Source organism: Chenopodium album, chromosome 10, assembly GCF_948465745.1.
Source record: "Chenopodium album chromosome 10, dcCheAlbu1.1, whole genome shotgun sequence".
NCBI classification, from domain to species: domain Eukaryota; kingdom Viridiplantae; phylum Streptophyta; class Magnoliopsida; order Caryophyllales; family Amaranthaceae; genus Chenopodium; species Chenopodium album.
Genome location: NC_137843.1, coordinates 7,598,778 through 7,621,536, shown reverse-complemented (window position 1 = coordinate 7,621,536; position 22,759 = coordinate 7,598,778). Strand labels below are relative to the sequence as shown.

At 31.6% G+C, this 22,759-nt stretch overlaps 2 protein-coding genes and 1 pseudogene across 2 annotated transcripts; 1 reads left to right on the top strand and 2 right to left on the bottom strand.

Moving 5' to 3' along the window:
- Positions 1–8,982: 8,982 nt before the first annotated feature.
- Positions 8,983–13,019, bottom strand: LOC145563363 (naringenin,2-oxoglutarate 3-dioxygenase-like). Its single transcript, XM_081623808.1, has 3 exons — positions 12,512–13,019; positions 10,106–10,534; positions 8,983–9,494 (listed from the first exon to the last, which is right to left on the bottom strand). The coding sequence occupies exons 1-3, from the start codon at positions 12,884–12,886 to the stop codon at positions 9,186–9,188; spliced, it is 1,113 nt and encodes a 370-aa protein (XP_081479934.1). The 5' UTR covers positions 12,887–13,019; the 3' UTR covers positions 8,983–9,185.
- Positions 13,020–15,713: 2,694 nt separating this feature from the next.
- Positions 15,714–18,488, bottom strand: LOC145564697 (cytosolic sulfotransferase 5 pseudogene; annotated as a pseudogene).
- Positions 18,489–19,983: 1,495 nt separating this feature from the next.
- Positions 19,984–22,237, top strand: LOC145563362 (uncharacterized). The gene is made up of 3 exons (XM_081623807.1): positions 19,984–20,237; positions 20,424–20,878; positions 21,383–22,237. Exons 1-3 carry the CDS (start codon positions 20,141–20,143, stop codon positions 21,923–21,925), a joined length of 1,095 nt encoding a protein of 364 aa, XP_081479933.1. The 5' UTR covers positions 19,984–20,140; the 3' UTR covers positions 21,926–22,237.
- The last annotated feature ends 522 nt before the right edge of the window (positions 22,238–22,759 follow it).

Here is a 22,759-nt window from a genome sequence, read left to right as displayed (position 1 = left end):
AAAAAAAAAGTAAAAAGAAAGAGAAAGGAAAGTAGTTCACTTTAGTTGAGTGAGTTGACTAAAAGTCTTGGTCTACGATAAATAGTTTGTACTCCGAATAAGACAAACCATCCACAAATGCTGAAATGGTCAAGAACATTAAGTACTCTATCACTACTACGTTGATACTAATCGACAGTTACTGATTAAGGAATAGTTGAATACGAGTACCTTCTTCTCTTTTCAGTAGGGTTATACGGACTTTTCAACGATGTTATACCGAGTACATATATACCTAGGGTCTAGAAATGCGTGTATTATCTATCCATACAATTATTGAATCGGGTATCTAACCAATCATGTTTGATGAAAGTAATTCACTTTGTGATTTTAAGGTCACGATCTATTTACTTGAGCCCCATTATTGTCGTCATTTGCGAGTATCGGATTTTCTTGTCTTTCTCCTCTGCTTTCAAACGTTGATTTACATATAGCTAGAATAATTAACTTGTGAAAAATGCTGATTCAGTACAATTAGTAGGATTTTTCTTCTTATCAGTAAAAAATAAATTTTATTTGATTCTTTAAAATTAAAATGATGGTTATGATATAAATAGATAGTTGATAACAATTAAACTTAATTAAATTAGTGAAATTTGCTTGTTAGGGACTCACCTTGTAATCAAAAGCCCAACTACAACTCTACACGTGTCTTACTCTTACTTTTTCTTCATTCTGAAGGAGGCATTTTAAAGGGGGTAATGTTATGCATGTAGAAATACATAACAAGGGGCATTCATGTAATTATACATATATATGAACAAATGCAAATTCTAAATTTAGAGTAGTATCATTAGATGATAAAATAATACCACTGAACATAAGGTGATACTCCATACTATCTATGCATATACTAGTATTATATATGCATTCAGTTGTTTTAAAATTAATTTATGCATGAATTGTACCACTGAAAATTCAATAGTACGGAGTACTATATAAGCTTTCAGTGGAACAATTAGCATGTGATCCCCCATTACATGAGACAACCTGACCAAAAATTAGGTGAGGTTCACTTACAAACCTCTATCTTCCTATCTCTATCCTCTTTTCTCTCTCTACCATGTGTTTTTAGAATATTCTAATCAATGTTGTACAAATACACAACAATACTCCATTACTACTCACTCATTCTTAATTGTCTTGACAAATAAAATTTGGAATATAAAATCTTGAGGGTAGAGGTTAAAAGTCATTCTTAATTAGCTTTCATCTTATAAAAAAAGACACCTTTACGACTTTCTATAGAATGGATAGATTATCAACACAAATCCTTGGTTTGCTCAAGTTAGAAAAGTATAGGCAATCAATTTAATAAATATATTATACGAAGTAGTTATTCATGAGAGAAAAAAAAAAAAAGAAAAGAGTTATTATTAAATTATTCATCACGCTATCAAATACGTAATATATATTTGTTTTTAAAAATGATAGTAATATGCATACTCAATTGCTTAGCTAAATTTTCAGGAAACCTCATTCAAAATTAAAAATAATATTATGTAAAAGTAAAAACAAATTAACAATCAAAACACCACGAAGTTGTTATGAAAATTTCACAAATACTTATAAATCATGATAAATTCACTTTGTACGTGTCTTTGTGATACTTCTTTGTATATATGGAAAACTACGTAGTACGAGTACATAACAAGTAGATCAGAGTATTTACAATGAACAATTGTTGTTACATTTGTAAGTGGTCCAGAAATATATACAAGCAATTTAGTAGACTACCAAAGTCCAAAGATTTGGTAAACGGCATTATTATATAAAAGTAACTTGGATTATTTTTTTGTAATTAATAAATCACGTACACTAGTACAATTTTTTAGACGACCAACTAACTATAATAAGTACGTAGTATTATGAACATAGGAATATAGAATGTGTGGTCAACACGTGATAATGGGTCACTTACTAATTGAGTATATATTTTGTAAATTATTTAATCACCAAGAAAATATTCATATTTGATTTTAATTTATTTATTTTCCCATTGGCTAATTATTTTAATTGGTGACCACCTAAGGATTAAATGTAAGATCTATTATGAACCTCAACCAAAAACTAGCATGGTATCAGACCATTGTAACAAGGTCACAAGTTTACATTTCATTCACCGTACCCCTCATCCATGAACAATTAGTATTGAATATATATACAAATATTGTATCTGTACTTCATGTCTAAAGGGCTTTAATATGAATGAAGAGTAGTGATAGAATGTAAACTGTAACTAATCATGATGAACTTCAACAATAATAGTAATAAACTTTATCTTTTGATTGAATTGGTCTCAATGTCTCATGATACCCAATAACAAATTAACAATTACATTTCCATAAAAATATTACAAGACAAATGCTAACGAAGATACTAGGGATATTAGATAAAATGAATAAGATAAAATAGATAAATTACTCAATTGATGCTCGTTAGCAAAATTCATATGTAGTATTATTTAAAATAGGGAAATTCCCATTGGTACCACCCTAATTTTGACTTCTCCCATCGATACACTCTTAAATTTTTGCCTTTTCATTGGTACACCCGTAATTTGGTCTTTTCCCAACAGTGACTAACAACGTTAAAAAATTAAAATAAATTAAGGAAAAGACTATAATACCCCTTTTAAACATCTAATGTCTCGATTTACGTGTCGAAAATTATTTGTTTAAAGTTTAGGGAGTCATGTTAGTTCTTAAGGATCCAAATTAACCTTAAAATTAGCAAAAAAAATAACGCAAATGTCTCATATGCATGTCAAGAAATGTCTCAGATTGCGTGTAGTTACTTTTTTTGGGATAATAATTGTTCGTTTAAGGTTTTAGGTGTCATTTTGACCTAAACCGAACTCGAAATTGTCAAAAAATTAACAAACATGTCTCGTTTTGCGCATCTTGACAAGAAAATTAAGAAATATCATGACGTGCAAAACGACACATTTTCGTTAATTTTTTGACAATTTTGAGTTCGATTTAGAGTTTTAGTCCCATAAAGGATCAAAATGACCCCTAAAATCTTAACCGAACAATTATTATCACAAAAAAAAGTAACAGCACGCAAACCGAGACATTTCTTGACACGTGTATGAGACATTTGCATTATTTTTTTGCTAATATTTGAGGTTAATTTGGATCCTTTGAACTAACATGACTCCCAAAACTTTAACCGAAGATGTTTAAAAGGGGTATTATAGTCTTTTCCTTAATTATTTTAACTTAATAAATCAGTTTTTAACGGTGTCAATCACGGTTAGAAAAAGACTAAACTACGAGTGTACCGATGAAAAGACAAAAATTTAAGAGTGTATTAATGGGAAAAGTCAAAACCAAGATGGTACCAATGGAAATTTCCCTTTAAAATACTTACATGGGCAAATCAGATTTGACTCTATTAGCTTATTATATTATTAAAAGTGGAAGAAGGAAACGAGTAAAGAAGAAAAATAAAGCTGAGATGGAAATGACCTGTATGCTGATGTCGATGAATTTCCCATTTTTTTCCTGTTAAGTTGTTTTCTTTTCTTTTTATTTTTTTTTTATTTTTTTTTATTTTTATAATTTACAGATTGTTAAGTTGTTGTCATTGTTTTGCCAACAGGCAAGATATTTTTCCGTTACTCCGAATCATATAATAAACATGTCACTTCTCTTTCATTCGCCGCATTGCTTCTTCTTGTTCACACTTCACACAAGCTAGCAACAATTGTCACGCGTTGGATTTAACCAAACAGATTATGACTTTTGCACAAATCCATTCATTCGATTATTATTGCACACTTAAATTACTAGTTTAAATTACATTAGGTATGTTTTGAATATAAAAAGTATTATTGCATGTGTTTAATTAAGTGTACTTGATATTTATTTAGTCGTTTTTTTATAGTAGTGTAGTGATATCCGATCCGATCCGATCCGATCCTGAGTAATAAAGTGGTGGTGATGACCAAAGTGGAGAGCAAAGAGCCTCAAAGATCGAGGACGCATTATATTATATTATAGGGGGAGATATGATAGTTGAACTGCAAATAAGGAAAACGTTTAGTAGTGACTTAAAAAAATTATAGGTGAAAGTTAGTTTTTGCTTTTGTTTTTTGTTATTTTAAGCAAGAAAAAAGTTTAGTTGGTTGTTGCATTATTAGGAAAGCAAAAGCTAATTCTTTGAATAAAACACATGGAGTATATATTTATTCTTCCTTTAAAATGATACTACAAAGTATGGTAAGCTTCGTAACATATTAGTTCAATAATAATCTATTACATATCATGGGTTCTCACTTTGATAAAGAGCAAATCAGAGGTGTTATCTTACAAATATATCCTAAATGTATATTCTCTATTGCTATACTTGGTCTATTGATAATTTGAATCAACTTAGACTTAAATTAATTCTTATTGTTAACGTAGTTTTCCACTAATTTAAGCTGACCGACTTGTTTAATTATATATTTACAATTTTACACATACTTTAATTTGTTATTGTAGCACCTCTTATTGAAGGACATATAGTCCATGACGAGAATCAAGGTTAGCTGAGTTGGTTGAAGGCTCTAGCTTTCACCTCTTGAGAGGGATTTGATTCTCGTTCCCAATAAGTAGGATTCTCAATCCCCCCCCCCCCCCCCTACTTGCAAGGAAATTTCCCTACATACACCAATACATGTAGTCCATGGTATTTTGAAAGAAATAATCCTGTATTTGATATGCATTTTTGTGAAGAGAAAAAAAGGGTAAAATAAAAGAAATTGTTCCCTCTGGGTTTCTCTTTGAGAGAGTTTTTCTAACCTCCATTGCTAGACTTTTTCTGCTTTTCTGAAGGTTTTCCTTTACTCTTCTCCTTTTTTCTCTTTCTCTTTCATCTCTTTTCAATTCTTCTGATCTCCATTGTAAATTTTTGTAGGGGCCGGCTTCCACCGGTGTTTTATTTTTACCGGTGATAAGCCCCAAAAAAACTTTTTAATTGCTTTCAATAAATGAATCTCATCTTTATGATGATGTTTATTCAATTAGGCTTATTCCTTTTGTTTGTCCGTGTGCTAAAGATTGAAGATTTAAGGTTTCATTGTCTCCGAAATTATCTAGAAGGTCATATGAGTTTTTTCACCCAAACAACTATTCATCCGTGGATCTCAAGCCGAATTAGTGCTAACTCACAGATTGTATTGCTTCGGATGGAGTTTTTTATTAAGGTGATTGTTAATCGAATCTACGATGTAACTAGTTCTAAGGTGATTTGTACTTGTATTGGAATTTAAGATTTCTTAGGAATTGTTTGTAAGTGCCGTTTGACTATCTTTCATTAATGAAATCCAATTTCTTCTCGTCAAAAAAAAAAAAAAAAGAAAAAAGATATGCATTTTTGTGATGAAAACTTTCTAATTAATTAAGTCTAATTAGGAAGTTCAGTCTCAATCTCATTAAATTTTGATCTGACTTCAATAATATACTAGGTCAAACTCGCGTCCATTGAACTCAATTTCAAAATTAATATGACAATTAAAATTTTTTTTTTTTAAATTATTGTAAGTTATAAATTAATAACACAGTTATATACGTAGTAAATGAGTAATATATACTTCGTATAATGTTTGATTTACGCAGGATAATATGACATAATAACAGGACAATTATTTAAGGACATATTTAATGTACCGATAATAATTATAATTGTTTACGGCTAAAGTAGACGTACTCGACCTACTCGTACAAGATAAGCAACATCCCCCTCCCCATCCTCCACTGTCTCTTTCTTAACTTTTGGTTATAGCGATTCGATCGCATGCTTAAATAAAATTGATGCCAAGTATTGCTTATTGGGTGTGCATTATGGGTAGCGTGGAATAGTTTATGTTGCACCCAAACACCACTAACGTAAAACTACTCTTTTATCTCTTATGCTTCAAGATTGCGCGGGAATTACAAGTATTTATAAATCATATATTCCATATTACTAGCTTTTTAATTTGCCACATTATATATTTATATATTCTTGTTATTTTATGAGCTTGTCTTATTATTTTAGAGGCTAAGCTACATTTATAGGTGGTCCAGATTTTATATTTATGAGTAGGAATTATTTACAAGTTTGATGTCAGGAATATAGAAATATCCCTCTCCCACAAATATATTATTCTTCGTGTATGGTGTTTCCAGCACTAATATCTTGTCTTTTTGCTGTTAACGAGTAGAACTCTAGGAAGTAATTCACTTGTAACTACAAGATCAGATGACGCATTTCTATGCAACTTGTGCAAGAAAATAGAAATACTTTTAGCTCAAACATATGAGATTGATCATTACTTCGTATTTGATTTTGAAAAAGTATATGTTGATGTACAACTTGTTATGAATTTTTTTTGGTTCTTTTCGTTTGTGGTAATAGATGACAACGTGTGATTATCCTTTTCGTATGTTAACATACAGGTACAACTCCTTATGTTTGATAATTCCTTAATAATGAACTTCTTCTACCATTCACTCGTTTGTATATAGCTTACAACATGTACTTTAGAGGTTAGCTAGGTAATAAGGTGAACCAACTCTTTTTCTTTTATGTTTTCGCTCTCAAACTAATCCCACACAAATGCAATAAAATTGATAGAGTATATAAATCAATCTAAGCTGATGCCTGTAACTTATGATTATGGAATAGTTTATATACTCTATCACGCCCCCTAATTATTAGAAAACATAGGGTTTAAAGTACTAAAATTACATCCAAGAGCTCGAGAGGAAACATAATTTTATGAAAACAGATTTCAAAAGTAAAACTACCAAGACTTATTAATCTATATGTCATATCAATATCAATATATCAATATCAATCAATATATATATTATTAAAACTCAATGGCAAGAATTGAAATCTTGCCACGTGTCGTTAATTTCGTCATGTGGTGCCATGTCATGTTATTATTGATATTAATGTTTCCTCTCAAAAAAATTCTAATTTGTTAACATTAATATTAACACATCTTATGGTAATAAAGTTATTTAAAAATGAGTTATTCATATTCATTAATTCTAAAATTTTAATTGTCTTATATGTGTATTTTTTAACAGCAATACTCATTTAAAATATGTATTTCTTTCAGTTACTCATTTAAAATATGTAACCCAAAAAAGTATAACAAAATTTTGGTTTTTTCTTTTAATCACAATGTATGTTTAATTAAGGAATTTTTGTTTATGACAACTGAAGAATAAAAATCCGTTAACAAATTAAAAAAAAAACTAATATACTTCATCTGTTTCTATTTTATCTAAATTATGCTCAAAAAGTGCATATGGGGGCAACTTTTGAAGGTAATAAGGTAAATCATGTGCAACAAGGGACACAAAATTACAATTTCTCTCTCCTCTCCTTAAATATTGTGCCTAAGGCCATGGGTCAAGTAAATAGAAATGGAGGAAGGGCCTGAATTGAATTGTTTATGAGAGAAAGAAATTAGGAACTGAAGTGAACTGAAATTAAGCTGAAAAGAACAGGTCCTTAGAGCAACTCCAATGGTTGTAGCTAGAGACTTGCTTGCAATTTTCAAAAGTCTCTAACTACTAGCTTGACCATTGGAGCTAAAAAATACAATTAGTTTGGCCAAGCAAATTAGCTTGTCTAAGCTAATTTGCTTGACAAAAAAGTTTCCAAAATTATTGGAGATTAATATATAAAAATAATTAAATTTCTATGGCTAATTGAGAAAATCAAGCTTATTTAATTAGCAAGCTAGTATCTAACCATTGAGGCACAAAATAGCTATAAAGAAAGTTAGCTTGAAATCACATGTGACATGACAAGCTAATTTAACAATTAGCTTACCATTGAAGTTGCTCTTACGATAAAACATTTAGGTTATCGCATATAATTAAATAAATTTTGATGTTCAATAATATTTGCAAAAATTAACAAATGTTTATTTTTTAATGAAACCATCAATCCATTTCACTTTATTTTATTATAGTTTATATATATATATATAACCCGGGGTATCGCCCGGGCCAAAAACTAGTTAATAAGTATAATTTCTTGGTAGTAAAGGAATGAATTGAACAATCTCTTAAATGAATAAATTTCGACAGAATTGTTGTATTTATATATGTTTGAGCTATAAGGCCTAACAATTGTTTTTAAAAAAATTGATACTGCGAGCTTGATAGTGAATGGAATCGTTGGGCTGATAACATGTTAATTGGGCTGCCATTCAAAGATGATCAAAACCCTCAAGAAATCCAAAAAATATAGACCTGATTAAAAGCTAGATTTTGGGCCCAAACACTGCACCAGATTATTATATGAAAAAGAAAAAAAAAATTTAAAAAAAATATGTTCTTATACTTGTATACAAGTACTCCGCACTTTGTATAAATTCATAATTGAATCTCACTTTTAATTTTTCTTTGCTATAATATCTGTAATGAAATATATTTTGGTAAACGATAACATGACTCAATGGTTAAGTCTTTAGCGTTATAAAATAGTCTTTTCTCCTTCTCGTATAGCCAATGAGTATATAATCGTCATCTCTAGAGCAGGATTCTATAATGTTTCTATAGAATGCCTGCTGCTATCCAAGTTTACTATAACTTGGTGGTCTGCAGTCTTGAATCTTCCATTGCTCAAAGACTTTCCTAAATTCAGGAAAAGTAATTAGCGTGCACTATGTAAGATGAAATCATACTAAATTTCTTGTATTTGTATCAAATTGTTAAGAACTTGTAATTGTATCAAATTGTTAAGAACTTGTAAACATATTCCTGGGCCTCAACGGCTCAATCAGTACTTTAAGCTTTTGGTTGAGATGGTTCCCTAACATGGTATCAAGAGTCAACATGACACAAATGAATGACATTTTCGCAAGTAAAGTGATCTTGTGAGCTCGATAACATCTGAATTATGAACTAAGAGGTATAATGATCGTGTAAATTGGCTGCCAAGGTAACATAATCAAGACAAAAGAAAGATCCAGTGTCTACATATAAATATGATTAAAAGTTGTTGAGTACGTTACAATTTTATTCTCACCATTAATCACCCGACTAATGACTAATAACCAAAACTAGGATACACATAACATTTATACTAAATCAAGAAACACAAATTTGCAGATATATAATTTTCACTACCACAACCTCAGGCTGAGTTTATTAAGCAAGGATCTCTTCAATTGGTTTGGACTCGAACTTGGTTTTCTCTAGCTCTTCTACCTTTGACTGCTGCTCCTTAGCAAGCTTCTTAAGGCGTGCAAGCTCAAGATCCTTGCCCATCTTCTTCCTGTACATCTCTGCAAAAGTGATGGGCTCTTCTAGAATCGGCTTTTCTCCTTCTCTTATAGCCAATGGGTAGACTATCGCCTCTGGGGCTGGATTTTGGAAAGTTGCTATTGACAACCTGCTACGGTCTGAGTTCACCACAGCCTGGTGGTCTGCATTCTTGAATCTCCCATTGCTCAAATACTTCATAATCCAAAACAAAAAAAAAACACAATATAAGGTGTAATCATAGTAAGACTAAGAATACTCATGTTTCCTGTACTTAGCTTGCAGCAATATTGTAACAACTTACCTGCTCAAGAATCAAGATCGAACAACACATAATATAACCATGATTCAACATTTTAAATCTCTCACTTGATTTAAGGGGTAGCATATAGGTAATTCAATCATAAATCACTATAAAATCCAGAGGAAGTGATAACTTTTTCTGCACATCCTTAACTAGTACACGCAAAATTTAGGATGAAGAGAGTAATAATTTATTGATTGTAGCTACCTTGAGACGAGAAGGAAAATGGTGGAAACACATGATGAATTGATGATCACTACTGATAACCTAGAAATTACATGCCAACCTAACAGGGGTCTAACATTCCAACTTGTCAATCTATAAGAAGTATGTTGTAGACTTCATCTGCCTTTCAAAATTCAATTGTGTCTTACCTCATGAATCCTACACATCTAACAGTCGAAAAAATGATCCCCCTACTACCGGTAATAATAGAAAGCAACTAATGAAAAGGTGAATGGAAAACACTAACATAAAAATAGGCAGAGTTGATATTACTTACATGACCATGGTCACCAAGGTTGACCACAAAGGCACCAGGAATCGGCTCAACAGTGATCCAAGTCTTACCACCATCACGAGTAGCCTGCAGACCACCTACATCATCTTGGAGGAGGAGGGTGATGGTACCAGGATCAGTGTGGCGTTTGAGCCCAAGAGTAAGGTCAGGCTGAGGGCACTTGGGGTAGTAATTCACCACAATTTTCTGGTCCATATCGACGCAGGCCTTAGTGAGGGCCTCAGCCTCAAGACCCATGGCCTCCGATAACACCCCAAGGAGCTTGCAGGCTAAACCCATCAACTTCTCACTGTACTGTTCTGTCACATTCCTCCACCCTTCGGGCTTGTCAGGCCATCTCGAGTAGTCTCTACTCTTGATAGGGTATGAGAAGTAAGCTACCATTTCCCTCCAGTCTTGTACTGCCTCTCCCTGCAGTTTAAACAATCATGTATGAGTTTTGAGTATGGGTATCTAGCTTTGCTACATTGATAATTGAAATTGGAAATCAATTTTTCATTTACTAGTTTGCTTATCATCATTTTTTAGTGTTGACCTCTATACAAGCAAGTTAAGTATATATTTAGTACTAAACTTACCAAATTCGACACCATGGCACAATGCCTACCTTTGGTCATAAGACTCACAACAACACTCTACACTATAACTCTTATCATTAGCACCACTAGTCCACATTAACTTCCACTTAACGCGCCCACAACCATGAATTTTCCTTCCATTGCCAACCCTCACCTTCTCCCTCTTTTTATTTAACCAACACCACAGCCTAAATCAGTGCTAGTAATCTAGGACTTGACCCAATAACCTAACATGAAGTTACTGAGAGAAACCAAAACAAACCCGAATTCAATTTGATTAGACTCAAAATCAAAGCCAAACCTAACCAACTGACACCCAAAGCCTAAACCTCTCAAAATTATCAAGTATCAATCACATACCTCAATTCAAACTTGGTACTCCCTCCGTCCCTAAATTACATTCCTCTTTGGTAATTTACACGGGAATTAAGGAGGAAGGAGTAAGACAAATAACAATGATTAGATAATGCTATGGGAAGTACAAAGATAGAATAGTTATTACTCATTACATGTCATCAATCCTTTGCAAAAAAAAAGGACCAATCACATGCTCCTAATTGAAAATTTTTAACCAATCATATTCATTGTAATTTGACACAAGGATTATTAGTGAGATTAGGTAAGAATGAGTGAGAAAGCATTAAATATAAAACAGAATAAGAGAGTTAATTTACTAAAAAAAACTTACCAACGATAGAAAGGAGGAATGTAATTTTGGAATACCAAAAATAGAAAGGAGGAATGTAATTTAGGGACGGAGGGAGTAAAATATAATGATTGACATTAAAAAAAATCATAACGGATTCCCAAATTTGACAAAGAAATTTCATAGAGCTCACTACTAGTAAAAATCACTGCACTAGTAGTACATTGGATCCTGAAACACATGGCTTTCCCAAAAAAAAAAAAGAATTTGGGTTTTTTACCTTGTGGAAAATCATAGAGATCATCATATTTCTTTGAAAAGGACATCCAAAATTGACAAAGAAATTTTAATTCATCTGTCAAAGTCCTGGTATTAGCTAGCACTTGTTGAAACTTCAAATTTTGAGAAAATTTATTGACCATTTCAATCTAAGATTCAACCAGCTTAAGTATTTTTTATTAAACAATAATTAGCATATTAGTCGCTAAAAGTAATAATGTAGACAAGATTTGATTTTTTGGGCGTGATTTATGAGAATCACCCCTAAGGCCTTAACCAGTAACCACACAACCTCAAGTTGGCACACAATCATAATTTCGTCACAAATATGTACTTTTTAAAGTAATGTGACAGGAAAGTATTGGCTTTTAGCACAACTAATCAATGCTTACTAATTGGAGGATTATTATAAATCATTATTTGGATTTAATCTTGTTAGTTATCAATAGATGTGTTCGTCCAAAAAAAAAAATAAAAAAATAGATGTGTTATTTAATTAATTAAAGTCTTTACGCAATTGGTCTTGTTACTCTTACAAAATAATCAAATGCAAAATAGTACTCCAGTTGTTAGATGACTTGAAAATAAAATTAATATACATACGCATAACTTAGTTGACTATCAAAAAAAATAATTTTACAACTTCAGTTTTCTTACTCCCTCCGTAAGTAATTTATTTTTCTTGATCACATATGTCGATACAAATTTTAAGTTACAGAGGATCAGTAAGTATAAATCATAACAATCGTAAACTACTAATCTATTATGATTCCAATAAGTACCCACGAGACTATATTTTTAACATTAGTCAAAAGACTCCGATACTCGCTTAGGTGTCATAATCTTAAGATTAAAAAAAAAAATTAGGAAAAGTAAGTGAATTACCTGAAGATGACTAGAAACAATAAATCCACCTTTTTTACCACCGGACATATCAAACCGAAGCTTCTCTTCAGGAGGAAGGGCAAAGAATTCTCTAGCCAAACGAGTCATATCCGCAATAAGATCACCTTGAATACCATGATCCACAATTTGAAATATACCCCATTCTTCGAACGCTTCGACAATTTTGCGACAGATAGAGGCTCTCTTGTATTCGTCTCCGCTATCGGAATCGATGCCGGCGAGAGAAATGACGGGAATATCGTGGCTAAAAACGTTGTACGCCACCTTAGGACGCTCATCTTCGTCTCGTACGAAGCTTGGGTTTAGAGTTTTCTCTCCTTCTAATGCTGTCAAAGTTTTAGGCCTTTCTCCCATTTTTGTAGTGATTAAATGATTTAATACACTAAGATTGTATTGAACAGAATTTTTGTACTAGAATTATTGAATTGAAATTGAATTATGAGCTCTTTGTTTTTTTGGTGTGTGAGTTTATATAATACATATATAAGTAGTATAGTTGTGCTACTATATATTAGGGGAGAAACGTAACTACCTATCCCAAGTTGACGGTACCACCTAGGCCTCGTGCTTCAACTCCAACTACCCGCTTATTTTTTTTTGTTTGTAACTCTCTTGACTTAAAAAAAAAATGTTACAAATCTAATTTTATAATTATTTAAAATAATTAAGTATATGGGTGCACACGATTATTGACTAGAGAGATAGATAGAGTAAACGAGATTGTTAAATGTCTGTCGTCAAAAAAAAAAAAAAAAAAAAAATTGTTAAATGTAACACTTTGACTTGTACTGCTGTACATGATTTTAAAAATATTCCATAATAATTTATGCAATTACAATATTTGTTTTAAAAATACACCACTATCTATATCTTACGAGTAAAAATTTACAATTATATTGAACTTTTTTTTTTTGAAGAATACAATTATATGGAACGTTGACGGTATAAATTTGTTGACCTTTAAACAAGAATTGTTTTATCTTTGTCAAAGTGTACATAAATTCTACTGTACAGTGCTGGCTGCCTATCTTTCAATCGATGATATTCATGTGAGAATCTCAGCGTCAAATGTGTACCTACTAAAGCCTACTTGGCCGTTTTTGCTCCTTCCGTTACACTTACCTACTACCATCGTATCATTGATTGTCCCCCCCTTCCCAATAACACTCCAGAACTTCATTTAATTGTACTCGTAGTAGCAATTACTCCTTTCATCCCTTTTTTTTTTTGCTTTAATGCCAAAAATTAGGTTAAATTTTGAAAACTTTGATCTTGAATTTTTGTTATTCTACACGATATAATATAGTCATGTGAAGTTTTGTTTGATTCGTCTCATTGTATATTTATTAATATCAACTTTTTATTATTATTACGTGTATAGATATAGAGATATAAACGTTTTAATACGTGTTTTAAAAACCGTAAAAAGTCAAATAAGGTAAAAAAATGAAGATAGAGGAAGTACAATTAATCATCTTATTTCAATGACTAGGTTAAAATCCAGTGCAATGCACGGTTGTTAAATATATTTAACAATAATATCACAAAATATAAAGTATAGTAAAAGATATCAGAAATATTTTATTTGATAATTGTCAAACGAGAAAGAAAATACATAAGGTATAAATAATTTACTAAAAGATTTTGCAAAAAAAAAAATATAAAAATAAAAAATTAAATTAAATTTACAAGGTAATGACAAGTGTTATGGAAGAATTTGTTTTTAGTATAGGTTAATAAATAGATAGTTTGTCGAGCATAAAAAATAAAATATCTTACAAAGAAGGTATTTTGCACATATACATGTTCTAAAATAGAATAATGTTATTTGGTTTGGTTAAACATGAGAATTAGAATGGAGTACAGATTACAGAGTAGTGTTTAATAGGGTGGATAGGCAACTTCAATTCATTGTATGGTAATCGAACTTTTCTTCTTGTGTTTTTGTAAACAAAACATACTAAAATTTCTTAATTTTAGGAAGTTCTACTTTTCATATCATTTTTCATGCCATTTGCCTTTTTTCATTGCATGTTTGAGATTATCTAGTTAATGATTGAAAATGGAATCTCGAAAGAGATATCCTTGGGGAAGTAGTAAAGGACACTTAGGGGCTGTTCTCATACGATTATTTTCAGTTCAGTTTACTTTAGTTCAGGTCTAATAACTTCAGTTTAGTTCAGTTCCTAATTTCTTTCTCTTATAAAATATTCAGTTCAGTTCAGTTCAGCTCTAATAAGTTCAGTTCAGTTCAGTTCAACTGAGTTTAGTCAATGAGAACAGACCCTTAATTACTGGAAATAAGAGTAGTGGAAGATTTATCTCGCCAAGTATTGGATTTGGTACATACTTGTGTTGTACCAAGAAACAAATATTATGACAATTTTTGTAAATAATACGAGTATTCCGTATGAACTTTTAATGAGATAATAAAGATTTTGGGAGGTAGCTAATAATACTCCGTATGCGCCTTTAATGAGAGTGGGAGGTAGTTCGAGTGGTTAGATCTCCTCTCACGATGAAAAAAATAGTATTATTAGATAGTATAATGGTATTATAACATTTTTATGGACCAAGTACATTTCAATTATACTAATATGATATCTGATAGTACCATTAAGACTTCAATGGTATTATATACCTTTAAAATTAAAATTTCACACAAATTGATCTGATCAACATACCTTGGTTCGTCTGTATGATGCTCAAACAACACGCCAGAGCTACTAGATTTATCTTGCCTAGGATTAGAGGACTACCTAGGCCCTAGCTAGCAAGTAGGAATAATTGGATAGGTCCCCCGACACGTAATCAAATTTGACTAGAGTTTGTGGTCTCTACGTCTCCTTGAATTCTTTAACTATGTTATGTTAATATTATGAAAAGTTGATGATTTGTAAGGGAATGATACTGCCCTCAAGCATATGTAGATGATAGGGCTCGAATATATGACCTTAAATCAGTAAAGTCACAAGGTGATCGATCAACTTTCTCATCATTTCCACCAAACATGCTTAGTTAATACAATGTAGTAGACTAATAGTGGTATAATTAAAGCAAATGTTACATATAATAATGAAATACATACGGTGGATAAAAAGGTTCAAAACCAACATAATTCAAAATAAAATAAATTACACCAAATTAAACTTCATAGTGTACATTACACGTATAATATGTACATAGTATTGATTTATCAAGGATGCAATTTAAAGGACAATCCAAAACCTTCAAGTTTTTGTTCTATCAATTTCTTCATTCTTCCCGCCATGGAATCGGTGAGATAACGAGTCCACCCTCCAACTACCCCGTCCCTAAACAACATCTTGTTTTCCATAAATTTATCAAGTGAACCACTCTTGTTAACCTCGAGTTTTTTAAGATTGTGAATACTACACATCTCTATTATATCTTTAATTACACCTTCGCTTTCCTCTTGGTGAGAAAATGGCATACCAACAAATTCAGCCAACTTCTTCAAATAAAAATTAAGATTCTCCTTCAAATCCTCGTATTTCAAAAACAACACCCTATTAGGTTGTTCTAAACTCTGCTTCCAGTATCCAAGTACGTGCTCAAAAAATGGTCCATATAAAACATTACCTTGGCAAAAGTCCTCAAAGTAATCTTCAATGCTAGGGGGTTGGAAATTTTCATCTTTGGTTACTCTCTTTAATATATTTGGATAAAAATGCCAATGTGACACAAGGGTGTCTAAGGGGTTTCGGCTTATATACAAGATCTTACGAGTAGAAGCCTTCAAAGATCTAGGAAGGGACGCGTAAGGCATGTGAGAATGGAGAAGTCGCGGTGAAGGGAGTTGGTTAAGTTGATGAGGGCGTGGAAGCTTTGTACTAATACTACCATAAACACCGGTTTCTAAATCATATACAAGTTCATGTGGATTGTGAGAAAGCAAAGGACTTTGGCTAAGAGGGTGAACATTTCGATTGACAATCGAATAGAGTAGAGATTTTAACCAAGTGGTGCCGGTTTTAGGAAAGCTAGCCACTACAAGATCGGTATCTTGACTTCTTGAGCTAGGAAGTGTCTTTGGCAAGTGAGAATATTCGAGAATATAGAAAGATGATACCAAAAACCTTGAATTTGTATGAGTTAGTTGGACCTTGTTACTAGGATCTTTTACCAAAATGGTAATTTTACAAAAGTATTTACCAAAACGGCTAATTATAAATTTTAATTCTCAAATCAGCTAATTTATTAAGTTGGAAGGAATTTATCCATTTCTTATATTCCTTTGAACTGGTTTGGTTCACTTCATGGATTTTTTTTTATTTTCTTTTTCTGGTTTTATTTTTAAAAAAATTAGTTTTTTTTTTTTTAAAAAAAAAATTGGTTCTTTGTTTTTCTTTGGGAATTTCTAATTAGTTTAAAATATCCCATTAATTTGAACAATAACATTCAACATAGTATATTTGCAACAATCCTCAATTTTTAAAAAAGTTACACAAAATAAACAATCACTCAAAAATTGATCCAAACTTCAAGTAAAAAAAAAAAAAAAAAAAAAAAAAAAAAAAAAAAAAACTTTTTTTAACACATAAAGATAGAAATAAATTAAGGTCTAAAGGCCCAAAGTTTCTAATGCACTTAAAGGAAGAAAAAGGTGCATTAGAATAAGATATAGGAAAAATTGCCCAGAATAATCCGACCTTTGCTTCATCCGCCCAAAATAATCCCACCTTTCGATTATTTTTTAATAATCCGACCTTTAATACTAATCCGCTTTAAAAATCAAATTTTTTTTTTAATAAGCTAAATATATGGCTAATAAATTTTTTATTTATTTATTTTATTAAGGAAATTTTGACTTTTACCACCAAAAAAAAATCAAAAAAGTTTTTTTTACCACCAAAACTTATAAAACTGTTTTTTACCACCTGTCGTCAAAAACCTAACGAAATTTTTTAAAATCTTCAATTTTCGTGTCAAACACATGCTCTTAAGGGGTTTTGGGGGCATTTTGGCCATTTGGATCCAATTTGAGGTGAGAAGTGACAAAAAATAATTGAAAATACCTCGTTTTGCATGTTTAAAAATATCTCGATTTGCGTGAACACGCAAAATGAGGCATTTTCGATCATTTTTTTGTCAATTCTGACCTCAAATTGTATCCGAAGGGCCAAAATGCCCCCCTAAATCTATGAAGAACATGTTTTGCGCACAAAATTCGAAGAAATTTTTTAAAAACCGTTAGATTTAACAGTTTTCTTGACGTTAGATGGTAAAAAACAATTTTTAGAATTTTTTTTGGTGGTAAAATAAAAGTTTTAGAAGTTTTGGTGGTAAAAAACAATTTTTTGATTTTTTTTTGTGGTAAAAGTCAACATTTCCTTTTATTTAAAAAAAATTCTTTAAGAAAATTAAAAAAAAAAAAACAAATGAAAAAAAATCAATAAAGGGAATTGAACCAAACCGGTTCAAAGAAAAATAATAAATAGATAAATTAATTCCTTCCAAATTAATAAATTAGCTAGTTTGGGAATTAAATTTTATAATTAGCCATTTTGGTAAATAATTTTGTCAAATTAGCTATTTTGGTAAAAGATCCTTGTTACTACCCATACAATTTGCCTTAGGAAGGCATTGTTTAAGTTGTTCAACTTCTTCTTTATCGACTAAAATTGTTTCTTCACTTTGATTTGTTTGGTTAGGTGTTGTGTTTTCATTATTCATTGAAGATTGTTTGGCCATATCTATCCTCTTGATGTCAAATTGACAAGATTTCTAATTGAGAGATGCGATCTTGCGGTTTAATTTACTATAATAGTTGATCTGTTGTGATACCAAGGATCGTCAATAAATACATCAATTCACTAATAATTATATTAATAAAAAAAGAAAATCATCTTGACCTATAAATTCTAATGAGGAAAAAATAAAAATAATAGAAATGCTACAAAACTAATATTATACCTAGTACCGTTTGTGGCATTGTATGCTCCTGAGGTCATGCCTCTTTGAAATATCATAATTTATGAAGGCTAAAGCTAATGAGCGCCCCCGAGGTATTAAACTAACATTAATTACACCAAACGACGCGTAATTTTGTCATGCATTTTTATCTAACGTCCTGGAACGCTCGTTAGCAAGATCCATTTAGGTAATAGTATAATAAAATGGACTTTGGCCAAATCCAAATCCGAATAGCTATTTTTAACTTTATAGTCCTTGCGTTATAAAATAAATACCTCTAATTGACTTTTGCAGTATTTTGGCCAGTACTTATATTTTATATGCGAAGTCATAACATTGAATATTATCATACGAGTATCTATTGAAATCGTTTCAATTTATGGATTCTGAAAATCATTATTTTTTTTTATTATCATTTATATATGTTGATAAATAAAGATCTTATTGGTCGGACAAAGTTTTGATTTGACGAATCTCCGTCAAAACAAAACATTGAATTTGAAAGAGAATGAGAAAAGCCGGGCACTTCTCATAAACCTTCAACACTCGAGTTCATTTGGATGGATGAAACTGTCAATTTTGCCTTTAAACACTTAATTTACTCGTTTACAACTTATGCCTCGCCTCCTCTTCATTTACCCAAGGCCACTATTAGATTTTATATCACAGACTAGTGGTCATTTATAGTTCCAAATAATATTACATGACCCAGATATGCACCCCATACTATTGTGAGATTTTTCGACATTGAGTCCTGAAACCTCAAAAATTGGTTCGATTTCATGTATTAATGCCTTCAATTTCGGATGTTTTTTTTTTTTTTTTTGAAATTTTAGACTTGTAAATAAAAGTGATTTAGATTCTTCCCATGGACTCCATGACACCTTGTGAGACCATTTGGGTGGTTGGAATCATCCACTTTGCCTCTAACCAGCCAATTTGGTTGTTTTCGTACACACTTCCCTTAATTAATGTGCCTTTATATGCCTGACATGTGGTCATATATGATTTCAAACAACATTGTATCACCTTGAGATGCATCCCTTATAAACTCGAGATTTTTCGACACAAAGTCTCAAAACCCCCGAAATTGAGTCCAAAAGCATGAAATGGCCTTCATTTTTGAACAATTTCGAACCTTTTCAGACTCGAAAAAAAAAAGAGGTAGAGATGTTTTCCATAAACCCCTATAACATCTCGGGTGGTCATTCACTACTTGGTTCACTAACAAAGTATGAGCTTTAATTTTGCAACATTTTTCAATGGATCATTTGTGTAAGTAAGGCACATTGAGTAATTAAACAAAATTTATTAGCAAAAGAAAAAAAAAATGATCAATAAAAAGGCCCACTTTCCAACTGGGCCACTAAGCATAGGTTTTTTTAAGAGGAGCCCAACAACAACCAATGAACTCCAATATTACAATAACAAAATAATTAAGGTATGATATCATCATAAACCCTAACGGCTAGTTCTATCCTGAATCCAGATTATCACACCAACGGTCAAATTCCCCACTTTAAAACCTCCTCATTTCGGCTCTTCTTCATTTGTCTTCATCTTCTCTCAATCTTCAACGCTCTTCTCTTTTCTCTCTCTTTAATCCGATTGAAATTCGATCAATAATCTCAACTTTCTGCAAAACCTTAATTCTCTTATTCCCCCAATTCAATGGAGACCCCTTCATCATCAAACAGGAGAATCACAAGGTCTCAAGCTATTGCTTTAGCAAATAGTGCAACCAGCAACAACAACAACAAAACATCAAGTAATTTCTGTTTAATTTTTCTGGGTTCGATTAATTTCTGGGTTCTTGTTTTTTCGCGATTAAACCCTTTTCAATTGATCAATTTTACAAATTCAATTAATTTTATTTATTCATCTTCTGGGTTTCTCTAATTTTGGTAAATTCATTTCGATTTGACTAATTTTGTGAAATCTCGAGCATTTTCAGAGAAAATTGAAGAATCTGAAAAGAGTATCTCAAAATCAAGGCAAAGAACTAAGAAACAAGATCGATCTGTTTTGATTGATATAACAAATGATTCCCCAATAGTTGGATTAGCAAGTGGAGGCTTAAATGGGACCCCAGTTTCATCTTTCTCAAAACAGAGGAGGAGCAATGCTTGCAAGAAAACTCCTGGTTCAGGGGAAGCTCTGCTCAGAGGTCAAGTCAAGAATCTGTTGCAAAAGGTTGAAGAAGAAGCTGAGATATCTAAGTTTTGTCTCGAAAACTGCGGTCCGGTTCGCAATGCCGGGTTTAAATCTATCTTTAATTCTCCGGCAGGACTTGTTGCTCCGACTCCGGTGAATACTCCACAAGTTCTGAATTTCTCTGCTTTTGAGGAAATTGATTTGTTGAGCTCTGTTTCTGAACCCCCAATTGAAGATCAACTCAAATTGTCTCTGGTATGTTCATTTTCTTGTTCTTATTGTCAATTTGTTGTAATGATTTTATTGTTTATTCTTGTTTTGGAGATTTTAATATTGAAGGAAAAAAAAAATCTGTTTAAATGTGACATTGATTATTTTTCATTGGGTTCTTGCCAAATTTTGATGGGGTTTACATGCTCATTTTGTTCTGATATTGATTAATTAATTAAATAGGTTTGTTTGGGTTTGCAAATAAAATAAAATAAAATTAAAAAATTGAACTTTTCTGGGGGTTTAATGTGGATTTGAATATGTTTTCTTGTCAATTTCAATGTATATCAGATTCTATTGTTATTTCTTGTATTGGGGTTTGTAATTTGTAATTTTTTTCGTTGTATATGGGTTCTTGTCAATTTCTGATGGAAATTACTTGATTTGTTTATTTATTTATTTATATTTTGATTAGTTCATTTAGATTGGTTTGTTTTAATGGGTTTGCTTAAAATTCTGGTCTTTAATCTGAATTTTATATGATTTTAGGTGGTGAGTGGGAAAATTGATGAGAAGAAGCAAGAAGAGAATGTAACAGACTGTGAGAAAGATGTGATGATATCAAGGGCATTGTTTCTGGAATTTTCTGATAAATCAGACTGTTCATCTGTGGTCACTTACCAAGTAAAGAGTGAAGCAAGCCAAGACAAACTGGATTCATTTGATGATGATGCTGCTTCAGTTTGGTCTATCCAAGTGAATGCAAGTACTCAAGGTGACGATGAAGACGAGGATGAAGTGAATCAAGATGTTGATGAAGTTGCTGCGAATGATGAGTATTATGATGAGGAAGAAGGAGAAGCAGAGAATGATGTGCCTTTTCTTGATGAATTGTGTGATGGGATAAACAATATGAATATGGAAGGAGAGAAAAAGGGGCCAAAATTCATGGGAAAACACAAAAGATTTGTTTATAACAGTGATGATGAATTGGTTGAGGAATTTGAAGAGTTTGATTCGACTGAAGCGCCTCGTTTGAAGGGATTGCCAACTCCAAAAGGGAAGCATGTCCGTTTTCTGGATGAAGAATGATTGAGAAAACATAGCAGAACCATTCTGGGGTTTCTTCCATTTTATATCAATCTCATCTTTGATTTCTTTAAAATTGAGGCACCAAGCTTCTATTTTATAGGGTCTTTTTCTCTTGGTGGCTATTTGAGAAGTGGATTGTTTAGTTTTTTACATGTTTCTGAGAAAGTGGCTAACTTTCTGGATGAATGCTCTGATTTTGGGTTTGGCTATGAAACATTTTCTAGGAGTTGGAAAACAAAAAATAATGTGGATTGATATGAATTAATCATTCTGTATTATATTATGATTGATTGTGGGAAACTTTCTGAATTGTTATTTTGCACAGCAGATTTGTTTAATGAAACTGATATTCTGCATAAAACAGTATACATGTTATTGTTTGTAAAATAGTATACATGCTATTTCAAGACCCATTACAGTATGTATATTGTTTATAGAACAATGTACATGTTGATTTGGTAAGAGAGTTTATACACAACCGGTAGTTCATATGTTGATATATACTAATATACAAGCTGAAGTTATTGAACGAAAGATGATTGATTATACTGGTTCACATATAACTATGTAGCAGAAGTTACTGATCAAAAGATGATAATACAATCAGTAATATCAGAAGATTTGGTGTAAAAGATTATAAAAAGATTATAGTTGTTGATTTGGTAAGTTAAGTTTTATATACACAAACAGTAAACATATATTATAAGAATATTAAAGGAAATCTGTTTGGCTTCACTTGAGAGCTATTATCTGGGCTCACCCGGGAAATATCCTGGTAGCAGGGGATTTCAATCAAACCGAAAACTCGAGCCAGAAACTGGGAGGCAATAAAAC